Source organism: Mustela nigripes, chromosome 14 (genome assembly GCF_022355385.1).
Source record: "Mustela nigripes isolate SB6536 chromosome 14, MUSNIG.SB6536, whole genome shotgun sequence".
NCBI lineage: Eukaryota > Metazoa > Chordata > Mammalia > Carnivora > Mustelidae > Mustela > Mustela nigripes.
In genome coordinates, this window is record NC_081570.1 from 105,653,056 (window position 1) to 105,672,487 (window position 19,432).

At 46.1% G+C, this 19,432-nt stretch overlaps 1 protein-coding gene across 6 annotated transcripts; it reads left to right on the top strand.

Moving 5' to 3' along the window:
- The first annotated feature begins 4,060 nt into the window (after positions 1-4,060).
- TARS2 (threonyl-tRNA synthetase 2, mitochondrial) lies at positions 4,061-19,251 on the top strand. Of its 6 annotated transcripts, XR_009399617.1 has the most exons (19): positions 4,061-4,193; positions 4,499-4,695; positions 5,001-5,124; positions 6,666-6,790; positions 7,948-8,065; positions 8,179-8,243; positions 8,505-8,583; positions 9,699-9,845; positions 9,982-10,080; positions 10,358-10,575; positions 11,056-11,218; positions 11,440-11,577; positions 11,750-11,827; positions 13,925-14,025; positions 14,237-14,338; positions 14,513-14,585; positions 15,191-15,305; positions 16,919-17,071; positions 18,831-18,916. XR_009399617.1 is itself a non-coding variant. In XM_059376037.1 (18 exons), exons 1-18 carry the CDS (start codon positions 4,119-4,121, stop codon positions 18,977-18,979), a joined length of 2,166 nt encoding a protein of 721 aa, XP_059232020.1. In that variant the 5' UTR covers positions 4,061-4,118; the 3' UTR covers positions 18,980-19,251. The 6 variants fall into 6 exon arrangements, 3 of the variants coding, with proteins under 3 accessions (XP_059232020.1, XP_059232021.1, XP_059232023.1); XM_059376037.1 differs by lacking the exon at positions 16,919-17,071 and having other exon boundaries at positions 18,831-19,251; XM_059376038.1 differs by lacking the exon at positions 16,919-17,071 and having other exon boundaries at positions 4,061-4,184; positions 18,831-19,251.
- Positions 19,252-19,432: the final 181 nt, after the last annotated feature.

Here is a 19,432-nt window from a genome sequence, read left to right on the forward strand (position 1 = left end):
TAGCAAGAGTCAAAAGTTGAAAATGAAGATTTGGGTGGAGGGGTAGTGATCAGCGCCAACAGAGGCAACAGATACGGGCTGCGGGTTTTTGATTGGAAAGGGTGCTGGCTAAACCAGTCTGCCCTGGGTCTGTTGGGTTCATAGCAAGTTAGATGTTCCAGCAACTTTACTTCCTTCCTCATCCCCGTTCTGTCCCCTTCATTTTTGCGAATTACTCAGATTTTTTGCTGCTTAATTTCTGGGAAAGGAGAGCTAAAAGAACTTGAAACTTTGTGTGTCTTCCTTGCCGTGTTTCAGTTGGAATGGGTAGAAATAAAGGAGACACGCAGCATCCAATTCCTTGTTTCGTTGTCTCCTAGCTAGGAATCCTTTACACTGAGGTGAAACATCACTTAAGATCCTGTATCTTCTAGATAGCCAATCATTGCCAAGGGCAGTAAAGCTTAGTAAAGGATTAATCCGAAATATCTATTATTTGGTAGTGGGCCTTAGTTGTGCACTGCCTTCTAGAGATGTATCTAGGGCTTTATTTCACAGTACTTTTCTCTTGCTTTTGTTTTTTACTTCAACATCAACCTAAGGTGACAGACACATCCTGCACGGGTCCTGTGTTTGGCCTCACCTAACAAATGGGGGTCATTTAAGGGGGGTGGGGGGAGGATGGAGATGGCTGTCTTTGTTTCTCTTCTACAGACTCAAGAGTTGTCTTGGAGAAGGGAAGTCATAGTAGAGATTCTAGGTAAGCTTAAGGCACTGTTTTCAAAACAGTTCAACTCATCCCCATCCCCTGGTAGGAAGTCCCCCCCCCTTTTTTAAATCAGCAAATGTGGCTAGACTTAAAGATTTTCTTGGTATCTTAAAGCAAAGTTAAAAGCTTGGCCCCATCCTACATCTTCATCATTAAAGTATTGCGGGGGATTTGGTTTTATTTTTAAATCTAACCTCCCAAACCCACTGCACTTTTAGCTACTTGGCTAGTTCTCTGGGCTTCAAAATCATTTGGTAACCATGACATAAACCTTTCTTTATATATTTTACCCTCTTAAATTTCTCTTTTTTACCTCTATCATCTTTACTTCTTTGGTGTCAAGAAATTTTGTGAAGAGCTGAGATAGAATTTGAGGTGTATGTTGATCCTGATGACAAGTGGAAATGCACTTTACCATCAATGGAGAGCATTCTTACATGTAGTTTAGGAATATAAAAATAATACCTGTTCATCCAAAGCTTTAGCTAACTTGTGATGTTTATTCTTTTTTTTTTTAAAGGAGTTTATTTATTTATTTGACAGAGATCACACGTAGGTAAAGAGGCAGGGGGGAGAGAGAGGGGGAGGAAGGAGGCTCCCCACTGAGCAGAGAGCCTGATGCAGGGCTCAATCCCAGGACCCCAGGACCACGACTGGAGCTGAAGACAGAGGCTTCCCCTGAGCCACCCAAGCACCCGTATTCTTTTTTTTTTTTTTTTTTTAAGATTTGATTTATTTGACAGACAGTGATCACAGGTAGGCAGAGAGGCAGGCAGATAGGAAGGGAATCAGGCTCCCTGCTAAGCAGAGAGCCCTACGTGAGGCTTGATCCCAGGACCCTGGCTGGGATCATGACCTGAACTGAAGGCAGAGGCTTTAACCCACTGAGCCACCCAGGTGCCCCTATGATGTTTATTCTAAAAGTAGAATAAAGCTGAGAACTTCCCAAAATGTGACCAATGGTCTAGGCTATGCTTAACTGAGGATTGCCTTTTCTCTGAACTTCTCTGAAATCTGCTGGCATGATTTCCTAAACACTATTTTTCTTTAACTTTGGTTAGAGAAAATCTGGTAATACACTTCTTTCCTTGGCCTTTATTGGACCCCTCTTTTCACGCTATATTAAAGGCCTCTTTGGCCCTACAAGTGATGTACTGGGCAGAGAAAAAGGGAGATTTGCTACCAAGCCTGATGCATTAGGACTATTCTGGTTGCTGGAAGGCAGCATGGCATGGCATAACACAGGCTTTGGATTCAGATGGGCTAGGGCTTGACTTCTCTGAGGATTGTCTTCCATGTTTTAAATGGAGCATAAAAATAGCTATTACCTGTCAAGATTGTTCTTGGAATTAAATAGGATAGTGAAGGCATAGCACTTGGCACATAGTAGGTGTTTGGCAATATTCTGGATGGAAGGTAAGAGCAGTTTTAGGGATAAATGTTTCCCAGACAAATGGGTTAAAATTCCCTGAAGCTGAGATAAGGCAGTTACAAATCAGAAATTGTAAAAGAATCACTGATTAATGAATTGGCCCTGGCTGGCTTGCTATTCCTTGCTGGCTGCCTGGCTTGTTTCCTACAAGAAGAATGCAGTAACTCCTGACATTCCTTCCTTCCTCCACTGCAACACAAGTTACACAGGTGATGATGAAGTTGTTGATTGATGGGCATCCCATGAGCCCTCAGTTCAGTGCATTGCACACAGTAAATCAGTACATGTTTGAAGGATGAGAGCAGGAAGCTGCCATAACAGTGTAGCCTGTTTATTCTACCATCCCTCTAGTATTCCAAAGGAGGACGAGGTGGAATGATTAAAGAATGTATGTGTCAATAAATGTATCCATTGGAGTTTGAAGTCAATACAGTGATTGATACATTCTTAATGCAATGATTATTGAGAACCTATCATTTTGTCACCTGCAATATAATATTCCCATCCCTTTTAGGGCAAAGCCATGGGAAAAGTTCTGCCTGTTGTCCCACTTTCTGAATGTCATTTTTAAATCCTGTCTACCTTTTTCCAACCCTCCAGACCGCCCCTCCCACACACAAGTGATTTTCCTCTTCCACAGTTTTGTCTATATCTTTTTGTCTTTCAGGATGTCAGGAGATGGAACCAAGATGCCAAGTGGTGCCTGTGACTCAAGTCAACTACCGTCTACCCCAGAAAGTACTTCTGACCTCTGGAAGCCTAGATTAAACAGCTTTCTCTGACAGCTCTTTCTCCAAAATCCTTGATTCCACTACCATTGGAAACTTGAGAACCATCTCCAACCATCCCCACCCCCAGGTGAGGGGACAAAGGAGAGTTATTGAGAACCTTACAGCTGCCCCCAAGTCCATTTCACCTCATACTTGACTACAAATGTGATCGTGTTTCAATTTTTACTGTGCAAAATAAATCAGGTATACCTGGTCCTCTGTCCAAGGTCTTGTGTAGGAAGCAGCTAAGATTCTAGAGTCAGGCACCTCTTTCTGAAGTGATGCGTAGGTGTATTTGAGGTAAACTCTATTGAAAGCATAATGTGATAGGAGAGTGTAAGACACGGTTTCAAAATCAAGCATCAGCACTTACTGTTTGACCTTAAGTCACTTAACTTCTCTGACCTTAAATTCTTCCACGTGTAAGATTAAGAGATCTCTAAGGTCCCTCATATGCACTATGACTATGAGGTGATTTAGTTTAAGTGCCCTCTGCAGATTCGTTGCTCCAGCCCCAACGCTATTAAATTCATTTATTCTAACAGCTTGTCGCTATTGTAGCCATTACCGTGTACCATGCACGATTTACATGAACTTAACTTCAACAGTTGGAAGTGTTACTAGTATTATTCCCATTTTATAGCTGAGGAAATTGATGCTTAGAAGAAATTAAATAATCTACCTAAAATTACACAGTGAATGGGAGATAGATCCAGGATTGATACAGTCTGGTTCCAAAGACTGCCCTATCTGTGTTCTTACCTGCCAGTAAAGACTACGTAAAAGAAAACCTGTAGTTCAAAGGAAATGACTAGCTAGTCTTTCCCATCTGTTTTTCTCCCACTCTCATTTCTCAGGAGTTTTCCTGCCGCAGTTCTCAAAGCTGCAGGATAGGTAACTGCTACTTTGGGCTAAAACTTCAGGTTTCGGCATTGCTGGTGTGTGTAACAGTTTAGGTCTTCCGCTCGCCCGGAACCACCCACACAGCTGTTTGTGCTGTGTGGGGCATACCTCTTCGGAGATCCTGGAGGTGGTCCCAGACTAGAGTGGCAGCTATATGAACCAATAGGCCATGGGTATTGTCGGGCCGGAAGCCAATGAGGAGGAATCCGGTGACGGAGAAACGACTGCAATTTGTTTAAGCATGTAGGCACGGGTCTGAAGGAACATGGGGTTTTATCAGAGGTGGCGGCGGCTCCGGCTCCCAGGCTTGCAAACTTGCGTGCTGCACACGGTGCGTGAGGTACCTAAAAGTTATGAACCGCGTCGCACCCAGCCCTGCTGTGGGTGTAGACTCTAAACCCAGCCTGACATCCCTTACCCCTGCCTTGAGTCGCTGGACCCGGCTACCCTAAGCTCTTAGTTGCAGCCATTTCTCCTAGGGTCGACAGACTGGCGAGCATAGGACTCCCACCCCTGTATGTCGTAGTCCTCTTACAGACTAGGAATTAGGAACCAAGATCACTTCAATATTCTCATCTCCCAGCAGCCCCAGTCCCAGAAAGGAATGATGGGACCCATGTTACCTCCTAACCTCTTTCCTTCCAGGCAGCTGTGCCGACCCCTCCACACTGGTTGACAGAGCGGCTTGGCCTTTTTGAGGAGCTATGGACTGCTCAGGTAAAGAGGTTAGCAAGCATGGCACAGAAGGAGCAGCGGACTATTAAGATATCACTCCCTGGAGGCCAAAAAGTGGATGCTGTGGCATGGAACACAACGCCTTACCAACTAGCCCAGCAGATCAGGTACCAGGCTCATTTTATACCTGCCAGGGTTATCCTTCTTCCTCTGTACTTCGAAGGACTTGAGCAGGAAATGAAAATTCTGCTTGCTTCTATTCCGTCCCTATCAAGATTGCCTTTTCCTGAGGATTCCTTTTTATTTGCATTAGTTTCATAGTGTCTACCCTTCGTTTATTATCCATCGTTTATTGCTCTGGTGACACCTTTCCCCATTTTCATGTTTGGAGTTGTTGAGAGATAAGTCCCTCTCTTCCCCTGTGGATTGTAACCATGTCTTTTTCTTCATCATCACCCCTCCTCTGGCCAAGTTCAACACTGGCAGATACTGCAGTGGCTGCTCAAGTGAATGGAGAACTTTATGATCTGGAGCGGCCCTTGGAGACAGATTCTGACCTCAGGTTTCTAACATTCAGTTCTGCAGAGGGCAAGGCAGTAAGTCTCTTCCTTTTTGGGAACACCATGGCAATTCAGCTAAGGGATATACATATATGTAGAGAGAGAGCTCTAGCTATCTATATATATATTTATATACTTTTTTCCTTAATTTAAAATTTTTGTTTATTTGAGGGACAGAATGAATGAAAGATAGAGAAGGAGCAAGGGGAGGGACAGAGGGAGAAGCAGACTCCCTGCTGAGCTCCCAGAGAGCTAGACGTGGGGCTCGATCCCAGGGCCCCAGGATCATGACCTGAGCTGAAGGTCAACCAACTGAGGCACCCAGGCACCACTCTATGTGTGTGTGTATTTTTTTTTTTTAAAGATTTATTTATTTTAGAGAGGGGGAAGGGGGGGTGGGGAGAGATGGGAAAAGAGAGAGAAACCCAGCAGTCTCCGTGCAGAGCACAGAACCCAACACAGGGCTCCATCTCAGGACCCTGAGATTACAACCTGCACCAAGAATCAGATGCTTAACCAACTGTAACACCCAGGTGTCCCTAAACTAAGGGATATTTAAGTGGGCATATTTCTAGTATTTTGCCTCGGTTTCTCCATTTGCAGCTGGGACAGAGACATAACACACTCTGCTTGTCTTAACTGGACCTGGCTAAGCCAGAAACTTAGGAAACCAAGTCTATTAAGTAGACATCATTTGTACTAGTAAAAAGGAGAGATCATAAGCTGAAAATAGAAAGGTAATTTGCCAGTTTAGTCCTTGCAACTCTACAGACATACGTTACAAGTTATCTGTAGCATGTATTTTTTAATTCTTTTTTTTGAAGATGATTTATTTATTTACTTATTTGAGAGAGAGAGAGAGATTGAGAGAGAGCATGAGCAGGGGAGAGAGGGAGAAGCATGTTCCCCACCAAGCCAGGAACCGGAGCTGGGGCTCAGTCCCAAGACCCCGGGATTATGACCTGAGCTGAAAGCAGATGCTTAACTGGCTAAGCCACCCAGGTGCCCCTACATTTTTTAATTCTAACTTGACTTGCACAACTGAGCACACAACTGGCCTCCTTCCCACTTTGTCGTCTTCATGTCAGCTTAGGTAAAATAGAGCTCATCTGTTAGGATCCAGAAAAATGGAATTTTGTCACCTATGTATAAAAGGTGATCAAATCCTGGAGGAGGGGTTGCATCACATTAGATTTCTGGAATGGTAAAAAAATAGAACTAAAAGACCAAACAGAGCCCTTAGGAACTACCATCTTAATCTGAAGCCCTAAAAGAGGATGTTGTAAGAGCAACAAAAGAAGCCTGGGCTCCTGCTTCTATGCTCTAGGACTGGGAAGCACTGAGGAGTGGGGCAGGGGGCTACTGTCATCTGTGCATTGCTTATACTAGCCTTTTGTTTTCTATTCAGTTTTTTTTTTCTTTTACTATTTAGTGTTCACCTCCAAGGTCAGGTTCCCCATTTTGTGGTAGTTTTTTCTGGAAGAGCCTTACTGGTTTCACACCAGCTTCTCTGAGGAGAGGATCAGAGAGTGAGGGGTTAAAGGAGATGATTATGAACTCCTTTCTTGTGAACCCAGGTGTTCTGGCACTCCAGCACCCATGTCCTGGGGGCAGCAGCTGAACAACTCCTTGGTGCTGTCCTCTGCCGAGGTCCAAGTACAGAATATGGCTTCTACCATGATTTCTTCCTGGGAAAGGAGCGGTAAGTAGTGCAAAGAAAGAGAACGATTCTGGGGTGCTTTCTTTTTTAGATATTTAACCGTATTTTATTTCATTTTTTGACTTTTTGGAGTGTAATTGACAAAGTAATGTATTTTTTTTTAAGATTTTTAAATTTATTTGACAGACAGATCACAAGTAGTCAGAGAGGCAGGAAGAGAGAGAGAGAGGAGGAAGCAGGTTCCCTGCCAAGCAGAGATCCTGACATGGGGCTCAGTCCCAGGACCCTGGGATCATGACCTGAGCCGAAGGCAGAGGCTTTAACCCACTGAGCTACCCAGGCGCCCCCAAAGTAACGTATTTAAAGTGTATAGTGCTTGCTTCGGCAGCAAACACACTAAATTGTACAGTGTAAGAGGTACTGGCTGGCTCAGTCAGAAGAGTATGCTACTCTTCATCTCAGGGTTGTGAGTTCAAGCCCCATGTTGGGTGTAGAAATGACATAATAAATAAACTTTTAAAACTAAAAAAGTGTACAACCTGGTAATTTGATGTTTATATACACTGTGAAAGGATTCCCACAATTGAATTCATTAACATATTCGTTACCTCAGTTCCTCACTTTGTGTGTGTGTGTGTGTGTGTGTGTGTATGAATGCTTAAGATTTGCTCTTACAAATTTCAATATATATACAATGTGGAATTATCAACTATATTCACCATGGTATACGTTAGCTCCTCAAATGTAATTCATTTTATAACTGAGTGTGTACCCTTTCACTGGGGTGGTTTCTGTCCCGTTTCTGGGGTATCAAGCATGTTCAATTTGGAGGAGAAAGTTTGGGGAGGAGCCTCTCCAGGCCTCAACTGTGACATTGGTGATATTGGTGCCATTTTCTCCACTAGTCTGTGCGTTTCCTTTTCTGTCTAATTCTGCTTGAAACTTCTCTAGTCTTTAGGAATTAACTTTTACTTCTTCCTTCATTACTGTTGCTCTAATTTTGTCCATCCATGTTGCCTACATCCAGCTTTTAATTTCATACATAGAGCTTTTCCTCCTGCAGGAAAATTTATACCTGTCTGCCTTTGCCAATAATTCTAGATTCTCTAGAGAGCAGGATTTCACCTCCTAGCCAACAGTTCTGGCACCCAGGTGATGCTTCTCAGCAGATGCAAGCCACCCAATTCTCATCTTTCCAGGACAGTCCGGGGCTCAGAGCTGCCTGCTTTGGAGCGGATTTGCCAGGAACTCACAGCTGCCGCTCAACCTTTCCGGAGGCTAGAGGTGTCTCAGGATCAGCTTCGCCAGCTGTTCAAGGTGGGGTGGAGGTGCACACATTTAGGAGAAAGACCCAGAAACATGAGGGAAAGAGTAGCTCTCTCCCAGGACATCTATGTAGGAATAAAGACTTACCCTCATTCTCCTTCCAGGATAACCCCTTTAAGCTTCGCCTGATTGAGGAGAAAGTGACAGGTCCAATGGCAACAGTATACGGGTGAGAGTTGTCAAAATGAGCGGAAAGGGAGAGGTGGGATGCATCAAAGAAGGCCAGAATTGGGATGAGGGAAAGAAGGTAGAAGGTAATCTGTTGCTCTAGAAAAGGAATAGGAACAGGAAATAATTTTATCTCCCATTGCTCCTGCTCTTCGTAGTACAGTTCTTCACTTTTTTTATTTGTCTGCTGAAGTCCATGAGAGGGAAAACACTAGAAGCTCAAGAATTTGGAAACTACTAATTGGCCTTTTCTTTCTCCCAGGTGTGGCATGCTGGTTGATCTTTGCCGGGGCCCCCACCTTCGGCATACTGGACAGATTGGAGGACTGAAGCTGCTAACGGTCAGTTTTGAGGGCAAGGTTAGGCTGAGATCCCTGTGTTCACTGGGATGAGCAGGGGAATGGGAAGATGATCTCTCCCAGCCCCTTCTCTCCTCTAATAGCTGAGCGGAGAATCCAGAAGGAGAAAGATTTTTAGTTCCTACAAATCCCTTACCTTTTGCAAACATCCTTCCCGGGTCCCAAAGCCAATTCACATTCTGTAGTTGGACTTCAGTGGTAGGGAGATGGAGAGGGAGTGTGTGAACAGGTTGGACAGAGTCACATGAGGAAGGCTTCTGTGGAGAGAGGGTGTATAGAACATCATATGAAGGGTACAGGTAGAATACTATCAGTGAAAGCCATGCCTTTTATGACAATACTGTCCCTGGGCCAGGTGCTTTATTTATTAGTTGGAATCAGGAGCAGGAAGCAAGGGGAGAGGCAGGTATATAGAGCCAAAAGCGCTGGACTGAAAACCTAGCCATTTGTGCTCAGTCCTAGCTCTGCCACCAGTGAAGTATGTGGCCTTGGGTAACTCTCCTTACCTGTCTTCCCCACCTATGAAATAAGATTGTTGTAAATTTATATCCTGTCAGTAAATCCACATCACAGAGACAAAGTCAGCTAACATGGGAGAAAGTATTTGAGGAAAAGCTAAAAGTGCTTATAAAACATAGGCTATTTCTTGTTAAATGGCTCAAGAAAAGAGCAAGCAGAGGCATTTGAATTTCATGTGGCCAGGAGTAGAACATAGTGTGGGAGGCTGATAAGTGGATGGATAGACTGACATCTGACCAGAGCTTAAGGTTACTCTGGTGAGCAGTTACTGGGAGAGGAGGGGGTGGTCCTAAGTACAATGGTGCCTGTGGGAGAATGGGAAGAAAAAGAAGTGGCAGGTTAAAGTTAGGCCTGAGCAGGACACAAGTAGGGGTTTGGAGTCTGAGTGTCTCTGAGGCTATAAACATGACAGGAGGTCTGGGAGGATAGTGGTATGCTGGTGGGGGCGCGGGGAACAATGAGCACTGAGAAGGGACACTTGCGGTGCTTAAGCTCAGTATCAGATAAGCATCATCCAAGGAGAGCTTAGGTATCTACAGTCAACCCATCTTCTCTCTGACTCCCTTGTCCTCCCATAGAACTCCTCATCCCTGTGGAGGTCTTCAGGTGCCCCAGAGACACTGCAGCGGGTGTCAGGGATCTCCTTCCCCACAGCAAAGGAGCTGAGGGCCTGGGAAGAATGGAAGGAAGAAGCAGAGTTACGGGACCACCGGCGCATTGGGAAGGTACAGAGATTGGGAGGAGAGGAGTGGGTGTGAAGAAACCTGATGGTGAAGTTGGGAGCAGATTACAAATCCAAGAGATTGAGCAGCTCCCTCGTCCCCACTTTGTCCCATGAGTGACACTGCCATTCCTGCACAGGCACAGGAGCTCTTCTTCTTCCATGAACTGAGTCCTGGGAGCTGCTTCTTCCTGCCTCGAGGGACAAGGGTGTATAACGCACTGGTGGCTTTTATCAAGGTATGGGGGACCCAAATTGAGAGGAAGGAAGACCAGGGAGGAAATCAAGGCCCAGAAGATGCCAAGTGTTAAAAGAGGAGGATTAAACGTAAACATTGTAAAGTGCTGGTGTCCTTTAACAAGGTCCTAGGGTGGGAGTGTGGAGAGAGAACATGGTACTTAACAGATTGTGGCTGAGAGCAGCATGGCTTGAGATCTCAGGAGACTCACATACCTGCCAGCCATCCACCTCTCCCCCAGTCACTCTGACCTTCCACATCTGTACTCTTCTCTCCAGGCCGAGTATACCCGCCGTGGCTTCTCAGAAGTGAAAACTCCCATGCTGTTTTCTACGAAACTCTGGGAGCTTTCAGGACACTGGGAACATTACCAGGAAGACATGTTTGCCCTGCAGCCCCAAGGCTCTGACAGGCTTGCAAGCTCCCTGAGTGACCACTCTGCTAGCCGTCCCACAGACACACTTGCCCTCAAGCCCATGAACTGCCCTGCACACTGGTGAGTGAGGAGCCAGGAGGCCTGGGTCCTCCCAGGACTGGGGGTGGCAGCCAGGTTGCCCAATATGAAGTAACAGAAAGCGCCTTTTGCAGAGCACTGGGACACCTGATTTGAGTCTTGAATCTACCCTCCGGCTAAGGGAGGTGAATTTGGGGAAACCATACCTCTCTAAGCCTTAGTCTCCTTGTGTAACATCAAGGGTTTGGGTTGCTGTCCAGAGTTCCTCTTTCGCCTCAGTTCCTGTCACAGAGTAGGGGTGTAGTAAATGAGTCCACTGCTGCTATTCCTAAAGAATGTACTTTCAGCCATGCAGGGCTCAAATTGTGCTGAGTGGGATGAACAGGGCTCAGCAGGAGGGCATGCTAAGGCTGGAGAGGGTGCTAGCTGATGGCACAGAGAAAATAAGCATATTGGGTAGAGGAGCAGTCTGCAGGGGGTCCTTTTCCCTATGGCCCTGACCCTTCCACACCCCATCCTCAGCCTGATGTTCGCTCATCGGCCCAGATCCTGGCGAGAGCTGCCTCTGCGACTGGCCGACTTCGGGGCCCTCCACCGGGCCGAGGCCTCCGGCAGTATAGGGGGACTGACCCGGCTGCGGTGCTTCCAGCAGGACGATGCTCACATCTTCTGTGCACCAGATCAGGTGGCCCTTGCCTAACTCGCCCGAGCATTTCCGAACCACTTTCCACTCTCCACATGAACTGCCAACACTCCTGACTGCCAGTCTCTCTCTTCATATGCTACAACTCAGTTACATGATACCCCTAACTGTCCTACGTGTTTGCCTTGTGTTTCCCCCCAAACTCCCATCACTCCAGAGCTCTAGGTAGCATATAGCTCACCCACTCGATTTTCTGCCCCCAGCTTGAAGCAGAGATCCGAGGCTGTCTTGATTTCCTCCGTTCTGTCTATGCTGTCCTTGGCTTCTCTTTCCGCCTGGCACTATCCACCCGGCCGTCTGGCTTCCTGGGAGAGCCTTGCCTTTGGGACCAGGCTGAGCAGGTATGTAGGTGAAGAGGCAGATAAACCACTCTCTGGTGGGGGAGGGGAGATGGGAATCAGGGTCCTCCTTAGAGGCATATGCTAAGTGGGTCATTTGTTGGGGACTGGAGAGATCCTTTGCTCGTAAAGTATAAGATGACACAGTCCTCTCTTGTCTCATTCCCTCATAAAGGTCCTTCAGAGGGCCTTGGAAGAATTTGGAGAACCCTGGGACCTCAACCCTGGAGATGGGGCATTCTATGGGCCTAAGGTAGGTTGGGGACCCTGCTAAGAGTTTTATTCATTCATTTATTATTTTGCTTTATTAGGTATTTAATAGACAGGAATATTTTTAAACTTGTGTAGGATGTAAAGAAGAGCAGTACGTCTCCTGCCCCCATGAAGCTTGTGGTCTTGTGAAAGGGATGGGAGGTAAATAGGCATTTGGGGGCCTCTGAATCTGCCCTGTGTAGGTACCAAGGGAGCAGGTCACTCAGGAAGGTCAGGAAAGGTCTCTGCAGGATTCTCTTTCTAACCTGAAAGTTCACTGTTCGCCAAGTACAGAGGAATTCTAGGTGAGAACAGTGCAGGCAGAGGCTGAGGTCAGGGTTCAAACTTGAAGACCAAGTTGGAAGAAGTAGAAGTTAGGGGGAAAAAAGGACCGGAAAGTGTCTGCTGGATTTGGTGAAAAGGCTGTTAGATATTGAAGGACCAGGGTGCCTGTGTGGCTAAGTCAATTAAGAGTCTGCCCCAGCTCAGGTCATGATCTCAGAGTCCTGGGATTGAGCCCCACTTCGGGCTCCCTGCCAAGCAGGGAGCCTGCTTCTCCCTCTCCCTTTGCACATCACCCTGCTTGTGCTCTCTTACTCTCTCTGTCAAATAAATAAAATCTTTAAAAAAGAAAAAAGATATTGAAGGATCATTTTTGGTAAAGTGGAGGCTGGAGTTGGAGTCTGAGCTGAATGAATGAACATAACTCTTTTGAGAATTTTGGCTCTTAAAAAAGTAAAGGAGAGGGCACGTCGGTGGCTTAATTGGTTGAGCGACTGCCTTCAGCTCAGGTCATGATCCCGGGGTCCTGGGATCAAGTCCTGCATTGGGCTCCCAGCTCCGTGGGGAGTCTGCTTCTCCCTCTGACCTACTCCCTTCTCATGCTCTCTCTCACTCTCTTTCTCTCAAATGGATAAATAAAACCTATTAAAAAAAAAAGTGAAGGAGAGTAGCCAAAGGGGCATGGGTAATCAAAAGAGATTTTGGTGATAAAGGGAGAAATTTGAGAATGTTTAAATGCTCTGATGAAGGAGAGCCTGTTAGGGTCAGGGAGAAATTGAAGTTGTAGAAGGGTTTCAGTAGAGGGAATTTCTTAGGGAGGTTTGAGGGGGTAGGATTGAGAGACCACCTTTGGCATCATATTGGAGGCAGGAAGAGAAGTTGGGGGCACATGCAAGGAAGTCTGTAGATGTGGTGACAGGAAGTTGAGACATCTTTCCATCTCATGTTATCATTATCTGATTTCCCCGTGAGATGGGAGACAGGATCATTTGCTGAGATGGGAGTTGGGCAGAGGAGAGTTTACAGTGAGGCAGTGAAGATAGGAAGAGGAGAAAGAGAATCCTTGGGAATAGGACACAAAACTGACTAGGGCAGCAAAGGACTGCTGACAGTAGCAAGGCCCCAGTTAAAGTTCAAACAGGGACTAGCATGGTGGCATCAGTTCCCATTTATGCATGGGGTAATGCATGCTAGGTGTGGTATGGGGCATGCGAGGCAGCTCGGGGGGTTTCTGTTGTAGGGCCAAGATGGTGGGAGGCCAGAGTGCCACCAGGCTGGGTTTTGCCTTGGGCATGGGACAGGAGAACAGTGGTAGAAGGGAACCAGCAAGAGTGGTCCCAGCTGCATGGGGAAAGAAGGAAAGGTGGGTAGGGAATGGGTTGTGAATGGGAAGGAACCTAGGAACTTACAAGCAATTCGTAGGAATAATTGTCGGAGCCAGAAGACCAAGGACGGTCATCAGAGGAGCGGGGTGTGTGATGTGGTGGTCTGGAGGCGCACAGTTCGGGGCAGTGGCAAGATGAAGGCTGTATCTGTGCATGAGTGCTCATAAAGATCTTGAAGATGATGAAGTCAGGGAATTCAGAGCCCAGGGTGTGGGTGGGTCATTTGTGTCAGTGTTGATGTCCCTTAAAGTCATACCTTTACTGAGTAGAAGGAACCACTGCTGGAGTGCCTAGTGAGTGAAGTAGAGTGTGTTATAGCAATGACACATCTCAAAACAGCCTGCCATGTGGGTCGGTAGAAGGTAGGGGGCACATTCAGTAGAAGCTCCTGCTTCTGGTTGCCCTTACATCCTCCCATCTGTCTCCTCCAGATTGATGTGCGCCTCCACGATGCCCTGGGTCGGCCCCATCAGTGCGGGACAATCCAGCTTGACTTCCAGCTGCCCCTGAGATTTGACCTCCAGTACAAGGGGTACAGAGCCTCGCCTGGTCCCCTTTTCCCTTGGCTACCAGCAGAATAGGTGGAGAGCAACTTCCCCTTCTGTCTTTGTCCCTAAAAATGAAACCCGAATCCTCTACACCTTTGCTGGAGCTAAATATTTCTTGGAAACTGGATGGTGCTCTTGGGTGCACATCTTATTGACTCTTCCTCTGTTCCATCTATCCTCCTTTTTCCCTCCAAGGCAGGCGGGAGTCCTGGAGCGTCCAGTCCTCATTCACCGAGCAGTGCTAGGTTCTGTGGAAAGGATATTGGGAGTGCTGGCGGAAAGCTGTGGAGGAAAATGGTGAGAACTCTGGCCCCTGATTTCTGTTCTGGTCCTCAGAGCAGATGGTGCATGTTCCAGGTCCTGGTCTCCTCAGATCGCCTCTTCTGTTTTCCTCTCAGATCAACTCTCCGCAGCCACAGTTGCAGTCAGAGCCAGAGTAAATAGTTTGCCTTCCTCTCCTCTCTCCACCAGGCCATTGTGGCTGTCCCCATTCCAGGTGCTGGTCATCCCTGTGGGAACCGAGCAAGAGGAATATGCCAGGGAGGTGAGGAGAAGCTGGGCAGGGTGCACAGGGGCTGAAGCAGGACTACCTGGAGTCCAGAGCTGATCAGTGGGTAGGAAGGTGTCACATAGTAGAGTGGAAGGGAAATAGTATTTGGAGCCACTGGACTGGGCTCAAATGGCTGCCTGCCTTTATGCTGGAACCACATCTGAGAAATGAGACTTAATTCCTTGCCTCTGGGGATGCCTGGAAATTTAACAAATTAACAAATGTTAAACGCTGACAGTAGAGCACTTGGCACAAAAGGGACCTGGAGAAGTGTTGGTTTCATATTTCCTTTCTAGAGAGAAGTAAAGATGTGGATAGTACCAAAGTCAAGTAGCTAGTTGGGTAGTGCTGTGGCTAGAGCAGGCAGAGTTGGGGAATTGGTGGTAGGCTTGGCTCCAGTGGGAAGGAGACAGAAACTACGGGGGAGATGGGGACCGGCCTCAGTGCAAAGATGAACAAAGAGGGGTTGTCCGCAAGAATCAGAGACCCTTGAGGCAGGGGATGGAGGAACAGATCTGGGGCATGGGGAAGATTGGTATCAGACTATTCTAGCTTCTCAGCCTTCAGTCCCTGGCATCAAACCTCTGTCCCTGCCCCAGGTACAGCAGAGGCTGCAGGCTGCAGGTCTGGTCTGTGACCTGGATGCTGACTCAGGACTGACCCTCAGCCGGAGAGTCCGCCGGGCTCAGCTTGCCCACTACAATTTTCAGTTCGGTGAGTGACCAGCAGCACAGACCCTCAGAGCCCTGCACTCTCTGCCAGCCTCCCATGCTATTCTTTCCTTTTAAATTTGCTTATTTGCTTATTTGGGTTACTTGGGGTTCATTCATTACCTGAGCTGGATTCAGGACACCTGAGCCATTTGGGCCCTGGGTTCCTTTTACCCCCTGACAATCAGTTCTCACCCTCAGAATAATTTCCTTTTTCTTCTTTTAAAAAATATTTTATTTATTTATTTGACAGCGAGATAGAGAGCACAAGTGGGCAGAGCAGCAGGCAGAAGGAGAGGAGAAACAGGCTCTCCACTGAGCAGGGACCCTGCCTCAGGGCTCGATCCCAGGACCCTGGAATCTGACCTGAGCTGAAGGCAGACCAACACCTAGAACAATATAATATTCTCAACAGAACAAAAAAAGTACAAAATCATAGACACTTGAGAAAACATTTGGTGAGATTTAGATTATTACAATGTATGGTGGAAAGTGAGTACCTTCAAGACTAGGTCTGGTTTTGTGTGTAGCCAGCCAGTGTTTGAATTTTACCCGATGGGCCCATATTTTCAGACATCTCCACTAAAGTTCCCCTTGAGACTGAGTGGGACAGTTTGAACCATATTGGCTCTGGGGATGTTGCCCAAGGCTCACTGTATTTTGATGCAAATACACTATTTCTTTTTGGACTCAATTTTATCCTTATAATTTTTGTATGTTTTACCATTTATTTCTAATTATATGCATAGTAACTCTAACATTAATTTCTTTATTTTTTTTAATTAAATTTATTTATTTTCAGCATAACAGTATTCATTATTTTTTCACCACACCCAGTGCTCCATGCAGTCCGTGCCCTCCATAATACCCACCACCTGGTACCCCAACCTCCCACCCAATTTCTTTATTTTTTAAATTAAATGAAAAAATTTTTAATTGACATATATTTGACACAATATTACATTAATAGTTGACACAATGTTACATTAATTTCAGGTGTACAGCATAGTGATTGGACACTTCTGTACATTACTCAGTGCTTATCACAATAAATGTAGCTACCATTTGTCACCATACAATGTTACTACAATAATGACATAGTGATAATGACATATGGGGCACCTGGCTGGCTCATTTAGTAGAACATGTGACTCTTGATCTCAGGGTTGTGAGCTCAAGCCCCAAGTTGGGTATAAAGCTTACTTTAAAAAAAAAAAAAATGTGAAATCATATGGTTTTTGTCTTTCTCTGACTAACTTCACTTAGCATAGTATCCTTTGGGTCCATCTATTTTGTCACACAATCTCACCCCTCCTTTTTTTTTTTTTTTTTGGCTGAGTAATATTCTGTTGTGTGTATATGTATTTGTGTTTACCCCCCCACATCTTTATCCATGTATCTGTTAATGGACACTTTTGTTGCTTCCATATATTGGCTATTGCTAATAATGCTACAGTAAACGTAGGGGTACATACATTTTTTTGAATTAGTGTTTTCTTTTAGCCAGGAGTTGGGGAGGTGGTAAATACCATGCAGTACCAATACTAGATATCTTATGATATTTCTTTTTCTATTTTTATTTATTTATTTATTTTAAAGATTTTATTTATTTGACAGAGAGATCGATCACAAATAGGCAGAGAGGCAGGCAGAGAGAGAGAAGAAAGCAGGCTCCCTGTTGACCAGAGAGCCCAATGTGGGACTGGATCCCAGGATCCCGAGATCATGACCCGAGCCAAAGGCAGAGGCCCAACCCACTGAGCCACACAGGTACCCGGTATTTCTTTTTTTTTTTTTAATTTTTTGAGGAACCTCCATCCTGTTTTCTACAGTGGCTGCACCAGCCTGCATTCCCACCAACAGTGAACAAAAGTCCCTTTTCCTCCCCGCCCCTGCCAAAACTTGTTATTTCTTGTCTCCTTGATACTAGCCATTCTGACTGGTATGAGATGATATCTCATTGTGGTTTTGTTTTGCATTTCCCTGATGATTAGTGTTGTTAAGCATCTTTTTATGTGCCTGGTGGCCATCTCTATGTCATCTTTGGGAAAATGTCTATTTAGGCCTTTTACCTAGTTTCAAGTATGACCGTTTGGTGGTTTTTTGGTGTTTTGTTTTGTTTTTTTAAGATTTTATTTATTTGACAGACAGAGATCACATGTAGGAAGAGAAGCACACGGAGAGAGAGAGGAGGAAGCAGACTCCCCAGTGAGCGGAAAGCTCGATGCGGGGCTCGATCCCAGGACCCCGAGATCATGACCTGAGCCGAAGGCAGAGGCTTAACCCACTGAGCCACCCAGGCGCCCCAGTTTTTTGGTTTTTTGTTTTGTTTTGTTTTTTGGTGTTGAATTGTATGAGTTCTTTATATGTTCTGTATATTAACCCCTTACCAGATATAGTGTTTGTGAATATCTTCTTCCATTCAGTAGGATGCCTTTCCAGTGTATTGACAGTTCCTTTGCTGTGCAAGAGCTTTTTAGTTTGATGTGGTCCCAGTAATTTATTTTTGCTTTTGTTTCCCCTGCCTGGGAAGACATCCAGAATAACATTGCTAAAGCCAATGTCCAAGATATTATCACCTATGTTTTATGGTTTCAGGAAAACGGTTTTCTTCTGACCCTCCTCCAAGCTGTTGGTGTCTGTTAGGTTAATTAACCAAAGGAGCATTAGAGAGAAAGGGACAGGAAGGACTAATAAGGTGTTAATTAGTTAGCTTTGTTTATTCTAGACCCAGATGGAGTCAGCCCTAAGGGATGATGATAAAGAACTTAAGGAGAAGAGTCAGGCCACCTTGTTCCTTCTTTCATTTCTCCACTCAGAGCTCTGTCTTGAAGACAAGGAGCAGAAACTCCTCTTATCAGATCACTCAGCTTTCTTGGCTTTTTGTTTGTTTGTTTGGTTTTGGTTTTTTTAGATTTTATTTATTTATTTGAAGGACAGTGATCACAAGTAGGCAGAAAGGCAGGCAGAGAGAGAGGAAGGGAAGCAGGTTCCCTGCTGAGCAGACAGCCCTATGCGGGGCTTGATCCCAGAACCCTGGGATCATGACCTGAGCCGAAGGCAGAGGCTTTAACCCACTGAGCCACCCAGGCACCCCTCAGCTTTCTTGTTTTATACACCTACTCGCCCAGTGGCACTTAGAGCAAGTTGCCCCATGACCCCCTGGGCTTGCCTGTGAGTCTTGCCTGTCACCCTTCCCTCTCTTTAATGTGGGGGGGCATACACACACAGTTTCTCTCTGGGTCTGCTGCTTGCTCTGTTTGTCTCTCTCTGGCTGACCCTACTATCTCCGACCCCTAGGCTCCTGACTGGAAGTGATAAGGCATGGAGGGCATGTCTGGAACATTTCCTTATCTCGTCAGGATGATCAGGGGAACTGGAGAGCAAGAGACAGCTAAATATACCCTTTTCCTGAACTATATCTGGGCTGTGCTCTCACCCTTTTTAAAGATTGGGGTCTCTTGAATTTTTGCCTATCCCATGTGGGTAAGTGTGCCCTGACAGTCGCAAACCTCCTCTCTTCCTGCAGTGGTTGGCCAGAAAGAGCAGAGTGAGAGAGCAGTGAACATTCGGACTCGAGATAACCGCCGACTCGGGGAGTGGGACTTGACTGAGGCTGTGCAGCGGCTGCTGGAGCTCCAGAACACCAGGGTCGCAGATGCTGAGGCAGTGTTCTGAGCTTTTGTGTACAGATATGGCAGGAGCTGCCGGCTTCCCTTCACGTGGGGAGACCTTGACCTAACTGCCAGAGTCTGGAGGCCCCCAGACCGATCAGAATTCATGTGGAGGCACAAGTTTGCTCTCCTGGAAAGATATTTGATCTGGGGGAAGCTCAGCTGTTTGGATGTGAGGAGCAAGAAAGTATAAAGAATAAACTTGAAGCTCTTGGGTATGTGTCTTCATCTTCATCTCTGACTCCTGAGAGGGGAATAAAAGGGAATTGGATTCTGTCTCCGTCTCATTTGTCCCAGGGCACTGGGGAAACAGAAAGGGGGCAGCCCTGGCCTCTCACTGGTAGGGGAGCTCCTGGGGTAGCTGTCCTGTCCCCCACCCTGGACTCTTTAGTTCTCTATTTCCCCAACCCCAATTCAGCAGGCTGTACTGCTCCACAGTAGGCAGCATGAAGACAGG

Coding starts and splice junctions, on each gene's coding strand:
- TARS2 (XM_059376037.1), top strand. CDS start 4,119: ATGGGGTTTTATCAGAGGTGGCGGCGGCTCCGGCTCCCAGGCTTGCAA. Junction 5,125..6,665: donor GTTCTGCAGAGGGCAAGGCA/GTAAGTCTCTTC, acceptor TTGTGAACCCAG/GTGTTCTGGCACTCCAGCAC. Junction 8,066..8,178: donor AGCTTCGCCAGCTGTTCAAG/GTGGGGTGGAGG, acceptor TTCTCCTTCCAG/GATAACCCCTTTAAGCTTCG.